General features: G+C 37.3%; 1 protein-coding gene across 3 annotated transcripts in view; it reads left to right on the top strand.

Moving 5' to 3' along the window:
• Positions 1-17032, top strand: part of PIK3R1 (phosphoinositide-3-kinase regulatory subunit 1) — a 60439-nt gene that overhangs the window by 21809 nt on the left and 21598 nt on the right. For 2 of the 3 annotated variants that reach the window (XM_059837022.1, XM_059837023.1), the window contains exons 3-5: positions 11701-11793; positions 13170-13244; positions 16026-16157. In XM_059837022.1, coding sequence (XP_059693005.1) covers positions 11701-11793; positions 13170-13244; positions 16026-16157 — 300 coding nt within the window. Of the gene's footprint in view, positions 1-1905; positions 1967-11700; positions 11794-13169; positions 13245-16025; positions 16158-17032 lie in introns of those variants that run through there. The other variant, XM_059837024.1, reaches the window with a different exon arrangement.

Genomic DNA, 17032 nt, shown 5'->3' with positions numbered 1-17032 from the left:
TTGTGGTATCTCACAGTGAAGGTTCATCCACCTTCATAATCTGTTTTGGTTACAAAGACCAGATGCTGCAGGAGCACTGTTTATAACTGTCACCATTTATATGGGGAAAGGGAATTGAGGTTAGTAATCTGTGTAGGATAGCACCGACTATCATATACATTTTACTACTTTTTAAAATACATGTTACTACTTTTTAAACGAAAATGGTTCCAGCACATGAACTTGCTCTGTCTATGAAGTTTTGTCTGATAGAGGTCATTGAAATAGTCTCACAGTGGCTTTCCACTTGTTGGCCAGTACCAAAATTTTCAAGTGCCTCTTGAGATGGACCTCAGCATTCCTTCCCTTAAAAGATAGGCAACTGCCTCCTTCCTATGTGTCAGATGTTTCCAGGAAAAACCAAATACGTATTTCCTCTCCCACTTGCTAGGAAGAACTCAAGAACAAATTGTGGACCAAAGTACTTTTAGATGGGAAGCCATTCTGAGATGAGATGATGGATAAATCAGGTTTGAAGAGGAAAATAAACAGGAGAATATAAGCCTATTGCATGACCATGTGTTCTTGTACAGTCTGGATAATATTCCAGGTACTAAAGTACTCAGTTCTTCAACTGAGTTTTATCCCTTGAGAGCTCTGGTCTTTGTGCACTGAAATGGGCAGTGTAATTTCGTGGGGAAAATTCTATGTCATTACATGAAAAGAGACAAAAGCATGAACTGAAATCGCACATGCAGCCTTTGTTCTTTGTGGTCTTAAGTTTTGAGTGCTTGACCTTGGTGTTGGTCTTGATGCTCTTACAATATAGTTTTGTTAATGTGTTTGTGTAGTATGGCAGGCATCAGAGGGAGCTTTGCTGCTCATTCCTTATGGAGTGACCATAGCAAAAGTACCATGTAAAAATATTAGCATACATCTAGTCACTTGACAATAAATTATATTTTTAGTGAACTTTCACTCTTGCTTTGTTAAAATAAAAAGCCTAGAATTTAATAGAAATCATGGCATAAATATCCTTGGGAACGATGAGGTAGTTTGTGGGAAGGCAGCTGGCAACAGTTCTAAGGGAATGCTTAGTTAATCATAATGCCAGTGAGGGAGGTTTTGTTATGAGAACTATCAAAATTTTGTCTAATAAGGACTTCTATATACCACCACTAAAATCTGAATGTTTAATGGCAATAATAACATTGGAGCACCGGGAACTTGATAAGTCACAAGATGCAGCTGCCAGGGGAATGTGCTGTTTGTCCTCATGCCAGCACTGTCCATACTACACTTGAACATTCAGTGGTATAAGTTCCCCTTCTTGTATGGTTTCGTGTCAAACCACTGCCAGAAGCTGAAATTGTCATTTAGTGTCTCTGAGGAGAGCTAAGCAGGCCAAGTTACTCAAATTCTTGTAGATCTCAGTTATTTTCTAGTCCTGGAACGGCAATCCTGAAGGAAGGGGAGGGAATATAACAAGCCTCACTTCATGAAAAAGGCAGTTTTGCACTTTATTGGTTCAGCTACTTCGTTGACCCTGTCCTGTTCCTTCCTTTCTGTCATCTCTGTCATCATCTCCTTGCATGTGGTGATGCAGTAACTTGGTACCTACATCAGCTTACCTCTCATCTGCTGGTATCTCTGACTGAAAACTGCTGGCAGAGAACCTGCAGATGTCCACAAGACATGAAAAACAGGTGTTAGCTTATTAAAATATTTTTTTTCTCTGTCATTAAAACCATGCACTGAAATCCATGCTGGCTTGTTCTATTTAGAGACGTTAACCTGTCCTTCCATTTAAAGTGATGCTGGTAGGGAATGTGAGAACACTATTACTGCTGTGCTTCTGCATGTCACACAGGGCTTAGGTTGATCTCTGAGAGTGAAGGGTAAGAAAGAATTATTCACCAGTCTGCCACGCCTGAGAAAAGCATGAGAAGCCTCAAGCTGTGCCAATGCTCCAAACCACCTGAGGGAGGTGAGTTGTTCCTCTCCTGGAAGCCAGCAGTGTCAAAATTCCAGTGCTAGCCTGCTTGGTTTTGAGCTCCAGCTAAGTCTGTCCTGACCCACACTCTATCCTCCTCAGCTTTTTGAGCACCCCCTCTACTTAAAAGCAGAAAGACATCTTTTGCTATGTTCTTGCTTATTTCTTATTTTTTTTTCTTTTTGTTTATCTCATGGAACCTTGAAAAAAGAGTTGAATAAGCTGGTGGTTTTCCCACCTCTTCCTTGCTTTTTGGGGGAGGGAATTGCTTTTGCAAAACTATGTATGCATTATGTATGGCATTATGCAGTGTACTTCATGCCAGCACATTTTACTTAGTTAATGATTTTTTTTCCTCAGTACTGCTCATGTTTTCTAATCATGCTAATAATAGTTGTAAATAGTTGCAGCCATTAAATTCAATTCTGTTTGGAAAAAGAGTATTGCAAAAGCTCACCCATAGAGGGAAGCAGAATACTGTCTTAACTCTAGGCTGCTTTTAAAAAATTATCCATGCTTCAGATGAAGCCAACAAAGAACATCTGTTGTCTTAATTATAGCTTCTATTTCTAAGAAGTATGTTCTGTAGCAGATGAGAAAAATGTCTGACAGCTCATAATTCATAAAGTTATTGAGATTTAATCTGATAGAATATTATGTACAGAGTTTCTTCCCAGTACAGACATTATCACTTCCCTTTCAACTGATGATAGAAACAGGGCTTTATGAAATATTAAATTAATAAGTGTGAAACATGATTATCAACCACTATTGAAAGTATTAAACTGTATAAAAAAACATAGTTCTCTATACTATGTTGCTTTGTGGTTTTGTTTTTCTGCTTATCTCTGCAACTAAACTTTCCTCAAGCTGGACACAATCTCTTTGTTCTTTCTTTCCCTACCTTCATTTTGGTTTGTCTTAGAGGAATTCTTAGTTGATTAATGCAGCAGCTCTAGAACAAGTATTCATTTTTGTGACAGAGAAGGGTAAAAAGATCTTGGATTTCTTTCAGAGAATTGGTATCTTATTGAGTAAGACTTTCAATATCTAATCAGAGCTTTTTTCTGCCTAGTCCTGCCATCTATTCTTTACAAATTATTTTCTTGTATCTGTATTTACCAGGGCTTTTTCACCCATTTTCACGTAGTTGCCCCTTGTTCTTTTTAGCCCTGAGAGTGCAGCTGGCACAGCTTCATAAACTGGGATGAAGAGACGAGTTAGTTCTCCTGGCCCCCAGAATTCCCTGCATAGTCACCCTGCACATGATACTTTATTAACCACATTGGTTGCATGTGTGCTGATAACCCTGGGAAGAATCTCGGCAAAGTAGGTCTCAGTTACAACATTGATTTATGCAGGTAACTCATAAATCTCAAAGTATCTCAAAGTCTTTTTGAGATACTATGTGTAATTAGGATAAAATGAAGTAACATTCAGTTTTTATTCTGATCCTTTCAGATTTAGTGGTTTGGATTACAAATGGCCCAGTCAATATACGTGTGTTTGCCCTTCTGAAAAACTGACGGCCTTATTCTGTTAAGTGTCACAATGGCAAGTTTTGTACATTTTTCTAGAAAAGTCAGTTTGAGGTCCCTTTTTCAACTGTATAGGTTATATTGTTAGTACCTACCTTACACAGAGGAATCTGGAGATGGTGGCTTTGTTTTGGGCAGTAAACTGGGATTGACGAGTCAGTAGATCGTGCTTGTGAGAGCTGCTGTTGTCATCCTTTTGGAATAAGTCCCTTGGATAAGTTGTTGTCACTCGGTATTACTGATGTAGGATCACAGCAGAACTATGAATGCTTTACAAAGATATTTGAAGTCTGAAAGTGTATTACCAGAACACTGTTTTGCCATTAGGGTTAAATATTGCCATTGATGCCCTTGAAAGGCTTTATTCAGATGTTCCATCATTGAAGACAGAGTAAAAAGAGGAATGACAGGAGATGTAATAAACTGTTTTCTCAGTACAGATCTGTATTTCCTGGCTAAAATCTTCAGTGTTCTGTTAACAGGAAACATGTAAATCAAGTTACCACTTTGCCCTCCAGTTCATACCGAACAACTGTTAGCCAGTGGAAGAAGCAGACTGTCCTGGGTACATAATATTCAAGGATTATAAAGTGGTAATATTTTCATTCTGCTTTGCAGTTATACCCCAGTAATTTAACATCACTAGCAGGAATCATTTTCCATATTTCTTTTCATAGCTCTGGGGTCATTCATATCACAATAAATCTTGAGTCTCAAACATTTTTTGCCTCCATAATAAATGGACTTCTTCTGTGCTCAAAGGCTCATAGTGTTGGTGGACATGACCATTTCTTTTTCTAGTGCTGCAATACTCTTCACCTCTCTTCAGTTCTCCTGAATCTAGTCTTCTCTACTGCCAAGGCTTTTGTGATATTCTGAGTCTGCATCCTGTCTGACTGATGACATCTCACAAAAGAGACAAATAATGGTTTGGCAGATTTATCAAGCTGCTTGTAATGATGTGTCAAATTCATGGATGCCTAAGTCTCTTTCATATTTTTCCATGAATGGTGTTGGTGTTTTAAAATCTTTCTAATGAACCCAGTACTGGAGAAAGTGGTTGAGCCCTGGACAGCTCTTCCTCCTGACACTTTAAATGGTGCTTTCAACCTCTAGTAGCATTTAACTATAGCCGAATGAAATCATCTCAGTAGGGGTAAGAAGTATTCTCTATCAACAGTTGTAGCTGAATTTGCTATCTGTTCCAGTCCTTGATTTATTTGAGACACACAGTAACACTGACTCTCTTATCACTCTCACCTTTTTGTCTTTCATCTTTGCCTAGTGAAACCTTTTGCTAATAGCAGTTGGGCCGTTCTAAACATTGTTCTTTTAGTAAATATAATTAGGTTATCTCAAAATGCAAATGTCAAGGCAAGGTTGAGCTCTTCAAATCTTAGGGTGAGTTGCTCTTTGTTATTTAATTAGTACTAGACTTATCTTTTGTGTTGGTCTGACACTGAACCCAAAGCACAGATTTCTATAGAAAATTTCTCCAGAGTTAGAGTTTAGGGATTTTTTAGCCTTTCATACTGTTGTACTGCAACTTTTTGCGGGATCTCACTACTTTTTTAGACTGTTAAGAAACGTTTAGTGCATCACAGAATTCCCTTTCACAAACTCTGCTGACAGGAGTTTTTTGTCAGTAAGGCTCCTTTCACTCAGACGTATTGTGAAGCTCATGTAGGCTTCTCTTCTCCAACTTAATCCAGCAGATGCTGAGAGGGCTGTGATGGCTGAGTCTCAGCATCTGTACCAGCTGCCACCACAGAGCCAGGAGAAGCTTCAGGTTGTGCCATCATCTGTGTTATGATGTACCTCCTAGTGCTTTCCTCTTTCCTCTGCAGAAACACAAATTCAGATCCAGGGTCTGAATTTGTGTTTCTGCAGACATGGCTTTTGGTGTGTTCTCAGCACAATCTCCTCAAGCTCTGCTGTCTCTGATGTGGGAGTCACTAGCAGCCAGCACCCTGGAGGAGTACGTGGGATGGCTCAGTACATACCACTGCCTGCAGAAAGGCCTGCAGAACTGCCAAACTGCCCTCATTTCTAATGCTTCTTCACTGGAATTCAACATTGTATACTGATAAGCTGTTGAATTCAGACATTATCCCTATTGAAATCCAGATTCTGTTTCGAGGAAGATGGATAATAATAGTGGCACATTGTTTGAACTCCATTTCCCATACCTAGTGGAATACATAACTGCTGAAATAATAGTATTTCAATCAAGAAAGTAAGCTCTTGTGTTTCCCAGAATTTTCAATAGCAAGCATGGGTGTTGAACTATGTAGGAAATCCCCCATTGTCCACAGCTGGTAACGCTTTATACTGATAGTGCCACTGGCGTAAGTATTTCAGGTGCTTGAGCAGCCATCATTTCTTTACAGTTTGTTGGCTAATCTTGTTGGAGCATTATCACAACTTGCTTGACCATGATCCTTACCTTTGCATTTCTTCTTCTGCATTAATTAATATGCTTATGTTTAATATAGCTGATTTAAGTACTGGTAAACTGTTTCATGACTGGAGTTATTGTATGACTTCCAAACAAGGGACCTGTGTAAAGCTATAGAAAATCATCATGTTAGTGGATATAGTTGTATGCACTAACATAAAGAGTATATCTGCATGCACCATAAGTGTTATGATCATCTTAAGACCTGAGCTCTCAAATAGTGGACTTTTATATAGAGCTGTGTTGTCATCAAAAGCGCAAAATGTGTGCACAAACTTTAATGCCATTTCTGGAAAAATAAGAACATTCATTGAGTAATCTTAACTCAAAATTAAATTCAAGTAGAGTTGGTATATACTTCCTGTAATTATTTAGAAATTAAACTCCCTTTCATGGTTCGTACTGTACATTTTAAGGGGCATTTATTGTATATGTTTTAAAATTTCATTCTTCTTCTAGCGGTAATGAAAGATATGTCTCAGAATCATCTGAAGCCAAGTTGCAGCTTTAAATTTCCACTTGTCATTGCCAGGTACTAACTCTATATCTTTTTACTGAGAACCCTTCCAAAAGGTGCAGCTGTGTACTGGTTTCATCTTGCACTTTGTAGCTGTGCTGCCAAGCCTCGAATGTAAGGTATGCTGTCATCTCCCACACATTGCCATTGCCTTAGAGCTGTTCAGTCCTGTCTGTAACATGGAGAAGGAAGAGTTTGCAGATTGGAGAGAATCCTTGATTTGTGGTTCATCTCATTGATTCTTACTGTGGCAAGGTAAAAATAGAGCTAGTGGAATACCCAGCATTTATCAAGTGTCATCAGGAGCTTCCTTACTGTCGGAGACCCACTACTGGACCTAGAAAGAGGACAGTTTTGAGAACCATTATATTTTGGAGACCCTGGGATAAAGGAAAAAAAAAAAAGAACAAAACAGAAACATCTGGATAAAAATATTGCTTTTAATGAAAAACTGATACAGGATTTTAGCAAAGGCATCTACAAATTTGCTCAAATCCTTTAGAGTCAATTTGGCTCCTCAAACATCTTTGCTGCCCTACAGCATCCTTCAAAGAAAAGGACTACTTTGATATCAGGTACTAAATGCAGGTTGCATATGAGGATTTTTCCAGTTGTCTTTTACTAAAACTGACCTATCTAAAAAGTCTTCCTTTCCCACTGTAAATCTTAACATGTATGCTGGGTTTTCTCCTGGTACACATAATCTAGAATCAGGACTTCTTTAATCATAACTTCTATTCTGGCTCTTGGAGTAAAAAAAAAAATTATTTTTCCAGAAATTAGGTGTAGTTTTCTTAGTTTAGCTGCTGAGATTTCCCCTCAGCATTTTGAAACTGAAGTACATTGTTCCCAAATTGGGCTGTCTTCTCTATAAATGTAATAAAGTGGCTTCCGTTCTTTGAGTACTGATAAGTTTTTTGGATTTTTTTCCTGACTACATGTATCTTGTGAAGTGTTTTGCCTTTAAACAAACTTAATTTTCTATTTTGTGCAAAAGTTGGGAAATTTGAAGCAAAAGTCAGTATGATGTTATGCATTAATTATATTGGAAGTGACACAGTGACTAGGAAATCCTAGAACAGGTGGGAGGATAAATGATTTTAATTTGTTCATGCTGTCTTCAACATGCTGATGAAGTGAATGTTTTTCTTCTACATTCCTGAGCATTGTAACTATGTGACTTAGATGTTTTCTTCTGTAATTTTGGAGTTGCTGATAACTGCAGGTTTTGGACCTGGCATTGTGTGTCTCTCTGTTGTTTGTGTCTTTTTGCTGTAGAGCTTAAAAGAGAGATGAATATCCTGAGTTTTCAGTCGAATACGCAAGTATTTTACATACTATGTATTTATGGAAGGGATTGTCATTCACTTGAAGTCTCATGTCATATCTAAAACTTCAGCAATATCTTTGGCTATATAAGTTTCCAGTTTTGGAAAGGAATGGGATAAAGAGAGGAAGAGACATCAGAAATCCTCTGAACTCCTAAAATGCTAGCAGAAAAGTTTTGGAAACTTCTCATTTTAAGCAATGTGGCATTTTGTTTGCATACACATGTTTTGTAGATATATTACAGATTTTGTGTAAATATAAAGAGAAATCCATAGTTTCCAAAATGCTTTCAATAAGTAAGAATATTACTGATTGATGAATACAACAAAGATATTTGTAACAGATTATGATACAAACCTTATTTTAAGCTAAAGTTCTGCTAAAAGTTAAGATGAAAAGCATGGAGCACCAAAAATACTGCAGGAAGAGGCCCTCTCTGGTTAGGTAATTTTGGTAAAGTCTACGGAGACAAACTGTTTTCTGTATTGTCCTGTCTTCCCCTTGCAAGGGGCTTCTTCCCCTGATGCTGGGTTCTCCTCTTTGCTTTCCTTGGACTCTGTCCCTTGTGTAGGAATTCTACATCAGTGGAAATTAGCATTATTTTTCCAAATAGACCTTGTTGATAGGTATTTGTTGATGTCTTGCCGTCATTTCAAGGCACAATTTGGTTAATGGAAGAAAGCACTGTACTGCTCAGTAGCCTAGACAGGCCATCCCTGAACTGCCAAGCTGTCACTTCATGAGGTCCAACTGTCATGAAGTCCAACTGTCTGTCAGTTTTGACATCCATCCTCTGTCTCTATCCTTTTTTGTCTCTTTCCTCTGTTTCATTTTAGGCTGCTGACTGTGGCTGCATGCTGCCTTCATCTGGAATTAGGTTCAGAGATGATGCAGTTTTGTTGATTTGTGAAAGAGGGAGGAATTAAATGCAACTAGCTCCCTCGGGGACCAGAAAGTTACTTTCATAGGTAAAAATATGTAAACTCTGTTCTTAAAGCCTATTCTTCCTCTGCTACCATGTAAGGGATCCATTTTAAGCCCTTAACATTCTCTTGAGTCTCTTAGTATCTCACAATCTGAGAATTTTTACAGCATACCCTTTGATACTACTCTAATCTTTTGTTTATTATTTCAATAGATTTATCCATATCATAAGATAGATACATAGTTTAGTTTGGGGTTGAAAATAACTATTTGAATATTGCAAATCTGTTGGTCTGTATTTCAGTATGCCTCAGCAGAGGCTACTTAGAGTGCAGCATTTTCCATTTGAACCCATCTTGTGTTTATGAAGCAGATATAAAAGAGATGTTCCAAATGGAATCTGAAAGTGATTTGAAGATGAAAAGAGTTGAAAAGTTCATTTGCTCCCTGAGTAGCTTGTTCTGCATTAATACACATATATAACATGCTTGCCCTGAATTTAGCTTTTAATCGGAGTGTTATACTATGTCAACTATCTGGCAGAATTTTGGAGTTTATTATGTCTACTTATTGGCCTTTTTCAGCTCACAAAGGTGCCACTAAGGAAAGAACCTATCTTCTAAAAAGCTGTGCAGATGATCCTTAATTACAGTGCTGTCTGCTGTCTTTTTTTACATTATATGAGCCTAGTTTTAGGTTGTTTTTTTTTTTTTTCTCCAGAACTTATAATGACACTAGCATGTAGGCATGTTACTAGTCCTTGCAGAGTATGGATCAGGTATTAGAGTTCCTTGGATCTGTGGGAATTATTCTTATTTTCTTCAAGTCATTAAAAAGCATCAGCAGGGCAGAGATCTGCATAGGCAACTCCTTTGAAACTCCTGAACGGTTATCTTGCAGGCCTCCTAAGTTAAACTGTTACAACTAACAGATGTTATTCTAATACCCTCAGTTATGAATTGGTTGGAAAAGTATTTCCATCATTATGGTACTGTAATTTTCCTTCTTTTTGCCAGTATGCTTCACTTCCATTACTACTATTGTCTTTCATTTCACTCCTTATCTCTCTACACTTCCAAACTCCTGTCCCTTCCTTGCTGTCCTACTGTTTTTTAAATTTATGCTGGTTTTGACTGGAGTAGAAATAATTTTCTTAATAGTAGCTATCATTGGGCTGCATTTCACATTAGTGCTGGAAAACATGCTAATAGCACAGGGATGTTTTAATTATTGCTGAGTGGGGTTTATACAGTGTAAAGGCCTTTTCTGCTTCAGACCCCACCTCACAAGTGAGGAAACAGGGAGTGCGCAACAAGTTGAGAGGCACTACAGCCAGGACAGTTGTCCACAAATGATACAGAGACATTCCATACCACAGAGCACTGTGCTCAACTGTAAATCTGGGAGAAGAATAAGAAAGTGGGAGATGCACAAAGTGATGGTGTTTGCCTTCCCAAGTCACCATTACCCAGTGATGAAACCCTGCTCTCCTTGAGATGGCTGAACATCTGCATGCCCATGGGAAGTACTGAATCAATACCTTGATTTGCTTTGCTTTTGTATGTGGCTTTTGCTTTCCCTATTAAGCTATCTAAACCTTAATCCGCTAATTTTCTCACTTTTACTCTTCTTACTCTCACCCCTATCCCACCAGAGGAGAATGCCTGAGCAGTTGTGTGGGACTTGGTTGCTGGCTGGGGTTAAACCACAGCAAAATTGTTTGCATTTTTATGAAGTTATGTAATTCAAAATAGGGTGAATTACCAGCCAAAACTGTCTGCTCTCCCTTTCTCAGTTGATATATATTCTTTCTCAGTTGATTTTTTTAATGTTGTTATCATCTCAAAGTTTTTCTTTAAAAACTCTGTTCATAATTTTCTGGTTTTTTTTCCTCCTTCAACATAGTTATCATCATAATTTTGTTTCAGAAAATTTTCTTCTGAAAATAGATGTGGAGGGTTTGCGTATATGTATTCATGCCTATCCTTACAGGCACCTTTGTGTATGTGTGTTCAAAAATTGCTCTGTCCATGGTGAGTTTAATTGAGCAGAGATCACCATTGCTTAGTCAAATGGCAATTTTTGCTTCAATGATTAATTTTTTTAATCAATCATAATCCATCAAACTATGCCAGATGGTTCTGGCAGTAGTTTAATATCTTTATGTAAACATTTTTGTTTCCAAGTGTTAAACAGGACCATTCTAAAACTTTTGAATTATTCTTCTGGGAAAAATTGTGTATTTAGAGATAGATCTTTCCTCACAGAACCAGAACATACTTTTGAGAGTATGTTCTCTCCATTAAGAAACCAGATTGCATGAAAACTGACTTTGTATAAAACCTGTGTGCAGTTTTGTTTGAAATCTGCAAAATGTCCCTTTCCAATTATACTGATATTTATTCCTAACCAGTCCATGTAGAAAAGAAAACTTTTGCTTCAAGTAAACTATACTGTTAACAGTATATTGCTTGAAAATTGAAATGCACAAAAGTCACTGAGCTTGTGTATGAGTGTGAAATACTTGTTTCTACTGCTGTTTCAGGCCTTTTTAAGTCTGTCTTGCCCAGGGGTTGAGGCACTCACAGAGAGTTATGTGTTTAATAGCTCCTTCACTTGGTGCACAGTGTATGTAAATATCTCAGACAGAAAGACTTTTTCTTTCCTTACTTGCAATGTATTTCTGCACATCCATAGACTGCAAACTTTTATTGTGTTTTCTTTTCCTAGACAATATGGAGAGTGAATCTAGAACTGAGGTCCCTGAAAGAATATGCTATAAAAAATGCAGTTGTCATAATTTTTATTCCATTTTTTTATTAAGTACAGAATTCTCTCATACAGCCCTGACAAGTTTGTTCTGTGATTAAAAATTAACTTGTTGCACTACATGTCATGATTTTCATAAAAGTAATTGCATTCATCTGCAGCTTGGCTTATTTTTCTTTTTTTTTTTTTACAGCTTTTTCACTTCCAGACCTTACAGAGCAGTTCACACCTCCTGATGTTGCTCCACCAATTCTTGTCAAGATAGTAGAGACAATTGAAAAGAAAGGTAGGCTGAAGAATGATCTACCAAAGTGTTCTGTTGCTTATGTGAAGCAAGACTGCAGAACTGGATCCAGAGCTGGCATGTCCTCTTTCTAGAGCTGATAGTGCATCACATTACTTAACATCCAAAATAATCTCCTTTAAGGTTTTTTGCACTGGTTTTTGCTCATTAGAAGCTATTTGGACTGTAGGAGGAAAACCAAAGCTTACCTCAAATGGCATTTAATAATTAATATAAGTATTATTGCAAAGGAAGGGAGAAGGGTTGGTATTGTTTTGTTTTTTCTAACAAGTAAGCACCTTTAGTTGGTTATGTAATTGCCAGCATTATATTGAGTTGGTGGCACATGGAAAAAAGTAATGTTTTGCCCCAAAGCAGGAGAAAAAAGAAAATAATAAAATATGAAAATGTTTCAAGAACTGGTTTTATTCTTCAGGAGCCAATTCTTTATTGCTGCTCTATAGTGAGCCAGATAGTGTTATTTTTATTCTTTTGTTCCCCTCACCTGCTTTCCTGTGTTGATGTCTCTCCATCCTTTTGAGGCTTTTTTCTTTCTTTTACGATGTCATACTTCTTTTGCCCTATTTGTATCTTCCTGGCATCTTCTCTGATGTGTCATTCATAGTGCTGGTGAGGTAAGGAGCAGCTCTATGAGTCCTGCTCATTCAGGGGCATTAAGCTGGGGGACAAGAGCAAAAGTGGTATTCTGATGAGAATCAGGCTGCTGTCCTTGGGTACATGGGTTCTGACATACTCCTCTGGCACTTTAAAAGAGTGTAAGCATTTCCTGAAAGAATAGAAGCTTGCTGATATCAACGTGGAGGGCCAGTATTTAGCACAAGTGTGCATAAGGAGCTGCTTTCAGGAGACACCACTGATAGTGTTAAATCGTCAGTGCTCTGCATCCCTGCATATGGTCTCTTTCCTTGTGCCTTCTCTATTTTCGTTGATGTAGGAAAGTTGTAAACAATATCTTTAATGTGAAAGCACTTTACTGATATCTTTTCTAGCAATTCAGGTGAATTATTAGGCATATTATGTGATATATACAGATATTTTCTCTGACACTGGTGTGAATCTGTTTCCTAGTCCTGGTCTTTTACAGTTGACCAGTAGACAGTTCTACAGAATATGTGGGACTACTTGCATCTCTGATCTTCTTTGCCATCTCTTTTTGCAGACACAACAGCTTGAGTGCACAAAGAGGTGTCTTACAGCCTTAAAAAACCAATCACATTCTGTAATGTAGTAGGTGAAAGAATGTTGCTAGTTTGTACTGTAAGTACTTATTGAACAAAACAGAAATATGTTGCATCAGGACAACAGTCACCAAAATATTAATATTGTCCTGAACGCATCCTATCGATTTTGTTTTGAAGGTCTGGAGTACTCAACTTTGTATGGAGCACAAGGCTCAAGCAGCACAGTGGAATTAAGACAAATTTTTGAATGTGGTAAGTATAGGTCTCTTCCTTAAAGCACTAGAAAGATTTTCTGGTCAGACCACTCTCACTCATATTGTGCTGGTTCTCAATAATATACTTTTAAAAAGGCATATATAAATAAAAATATTTTCTAAATTTTACACTTGATATGAAAAGTAGTTTTCATTTTACAAGTTGTCTTTTTTCGTGGCTCGACTGCACTTTTTTTTTCTAAGAGTATTTATTTTAATTTCTTGTCTCCCTTGTTCAAAGACTGACAGTCTAGCTGTACTGGGAAAAATGAGATGTTTTGTTCAGAATAAAGGTAAAGATACATTAGTCGTGAAAGGCTGCAGGTTATTATTTTGTAAACAAATTGCCAGTTTACATACAGTTCTGTGGTGCATTTTTTTTGTCCCGTAGGTGGGGTGTCAATAGCAGCCCATTATCTACCTGCTACAGAGTGATACTGGAGAAAGACAATTGAATTAATATTGTAGGCTGAGTTCTCAGACAGTAAAATGCAACTACACCACATACCCGTTCAAGTTTCCTGACATATATTTCCTCTTCTTTTTTTTGGTATACTTAATTTCTTCTTCAGGACGGAATATACTGGCATGGCAGCACTGTTTCAGTATCAGAGTAGGAGGAGTGTTTGACCACGACTTGGCAAGCTGGGCTGCAATGTGTGGTGTGAACTTTCATTTGCCTAAAAGAGTGCAAAAATACAAGGGGTAGAAAATGGAAATGGTTACATGCCTTGTTGCCAAAGGCACAAAGAAAGCAAACTCTCTCAGTGATTTAGTCTCCTTATTTTTAATAATTACAAACATTAACAAAGCAAATAAGAGATTATACTCTGAGTTGTCTGTTTTTTCAAAACAAAAAAGCATCCTGTCCTATGCTGATTGTTGTAGGAGTGAAGAAGTGTATGTGTACAAGCAGGGAGAGAAGATAGGCATGTGGTGCTAGCAGCCTCATGATAGCAGCAACCTCTTCAGTGTTGTGTGGCACCAATATGATTGCATCTCTTAATTTTTCTGAATCCTTTCTGAAGTCTCTAAACTGAGCTATAATTTTCTGAAAGGTTTATCTGTCACTTGAGATTAAAAACTCATGGTTTACATGTATTCCTACTTAAAATGTGATTAGGTTTGAGTAACAGAAACAGAATTTTTCCCTTTAGTACTTCTCTTTAAGATAGGATTAGGATCTTCAACTCAGAGCTGGTGCAGTGAGTATCCAGGTACAGGGATAGAGGCACATATCATTTCCTCTGCCTGCTCTCTTTGAATTAGCAGAATGCTAATTCAGAGAGGAAAGTCAGCTTTGGTCTCAAAGTTGTGAACTTGCATTAGTGTGCTGTTCTGTTAGTGGTTGAAATGCTTTCCATTTTTTAATTGGATAACTGTCTGTTAGCATCAACACAATCCTATCTGGCTCCAAAATCAAAGCTGATTTACATCTTGTCAGCTCAGCAGATGGAAGAGTTCAGGTCTGTTATGATATTACACACAGAGAGTTGCAGAATAAGTATATTCTTAGTCATGTATTCATTATAGTAATTTGGGACATACTTCTAAGAAATGGTCAACACTGAAGATGCATGATTTAACTTGGCTTATGAAATAAAGAACAGTCAGTAAGCAGCAAAAGTGATATAAGCAATTTCTTTAAGAATTTGTAGATTCTCTGACACATAATTGCTCTTGCAGAAATCATTCCGTCACTGCAAGTTTTATATCATCTAAGACATTTATTATCCCTTTTCTCTCATGCAAATTCTTTGGTGTCTGAGAAGGTTTGAGCTCATACTGCAAGCTCTTTGTTGAGGAAAACGAAGGAGGTGGAGGAGCACTTAGTTTCTCATTACCCCCTCTTGGCTACCTTATTTCACAGTATTGGTAAACACACCACTTAAATTTGAGTCCTCTACCTCCCTGTTCCCTTTGTTTAAAGTAGACAAACAGATTCAATAGTTATTTTACCAAGAACCTTGCTAGATAGAAGGTTAATCAGCATTAATGCCTCTAAATTCTTGTACAAAATATGGATCTTCTTGTATACACTTAGGACTTTACTGTGCCAGAGTTTCATATTATAGGATGAACTCTAACCTTGCTTTCACTAAATAAGGATTTCTGTATTTTCTCATTTTTATTTTTGCTGCTGATATTCTTTGCTCCAACACTAACAAGTAGTTCTTTATGTGACACGGCCAAACCTTATCCCAAGTCATAACTATTCTGGAAGGGTATCAAGTTTTACAAGATAAATCTCAACAGCTGCATAAAACACCAAGCACACTGTTCTGCATGTGTATATTTGTTTCAACTTACTTACATAAATATTTGCAGACTTGGATCCCCAAGATATTAATCAAACTTTTAGTCATAATAGAAGCAGCTCCTTGTAGAGAAGCTTCATTTGGCCAATCCTTTGGTTAGTACTCACTTCTTACACAAAATATTTACACATAAAACAGAGAGCTGTTAAAAATATTCTGGTGTTCCATAACATTGCCAAGATGCAGCAAGTCACTACCGTTAGTCTGAGTTCAGCCCTGAATTTTATGTGACAGAAGGCCACACACAGTTATGGAAACCATTTGGTTCATCAGACGCCAAGGAACTGGACATGGTGTTGAACTCTCTGTGTTCTTCATCTCAAAGATGTTTCATGGGGTCTTACATTCTTATGAATTGTTCCCCATGATCCAGATATAAGTTAGCAATTTTGGCTTGTTATGAGCTTGTATATTTTTTCTGCTTTCTGAAGTCTAAAAAGCATGTTGCTCTTTCCCTTTAGATGCCTCTTCATTAGATTTAGAGACATTTGATGTTCACACTTTATCGGATGCTCTCAAGAGGTATATCCTGGACCTGCCGAATCCCATCATTCCAGCAGCTGTTTACAGTGACATGATTTCTGTATCTCAAGGTATGATTATGACATTATTTCAAATGTCAAACAAAAAGGCTTTTATTAGAATTCTGGATAACTGGTGGTTCAGCTGTTACCTACAGAACAGCAAAAATTCTACACAACCTGGCAGCATATCAGAAGCCATAAATATACCTTTTCCCTTTTCTATGAAAGCTGTTTCTGTTTAGATCTAGACATTATTCTGCATTATTCGGTTACTTATTTAGTCAAACATAATGTAAAATATAAGGGATAACACAGTTCTCTTCATTTTAGTAACTAGAAATACAATAGAAGAACGGGGCGAAAAAAATCAAGGACTTAACTGTATACAGAAAGCTAATTTTTAACTTTTTATCAGTGCTGACAAAGTAAATGTATTAGAGGTCATGTAGTGCTGCGTTACATTGGGGTTGCAGATTATGAAGTGAGAAGTACATGCATGTGAGATTCGTCATCTATAGTGGTAATTTCAAACAAGTACAGGTTATAGGCTTTCAGCACATGGGCCAAGTATTCTGTTATATATCTCAGGACAGGATATTGTTACTGGTAACCTTCAAAGTTAGAACAGCACCTGTGAGACTTATCTAGTGCATCTCAGAATTACCCAATCATGTGTGACGCTAAACACAAGACAGACTTCTACCAGTACACTCTGAACACATTGTGGTTTTTACCAAAATGCATATCTGTTTCCATTTGACTTTTAAATACTCGTTCTTTACTCTTCTTTGAGCATTTCTCTTATTTTAAAAGAAGAAAGCTATCTTTTGGTTCTAATGAAGGACAGATTTTTTTCTGTAAAATTGGTGTTTCTAAAGGAGTCACATATAGTTGCATTTCACTTGAATGTTCCTGTGCTGGTTTCAAGAACCACTTATCTCTTT

The sequence above is a fragment of the Haemorhous mexicanus genome, chromosome Z (genome assembly GCF_027477595.1).
Source record: "Haemorhous mexicanus isolate bHaeMex1 chromosome Z, bHaeMex1.pri, whole genome shotgun sequence".
NCBI classification, from domain to species: Eukaryota; Metazoa; Chordata; class Aves; order Passeriformes; family Fringillidae; genus Haemorhous; species Haemorhous mexicanus.
Note: the sequence above shows the minus strand (reverse complement) of the source record. Positions and strands in the feature narration are given on the sequence as shown.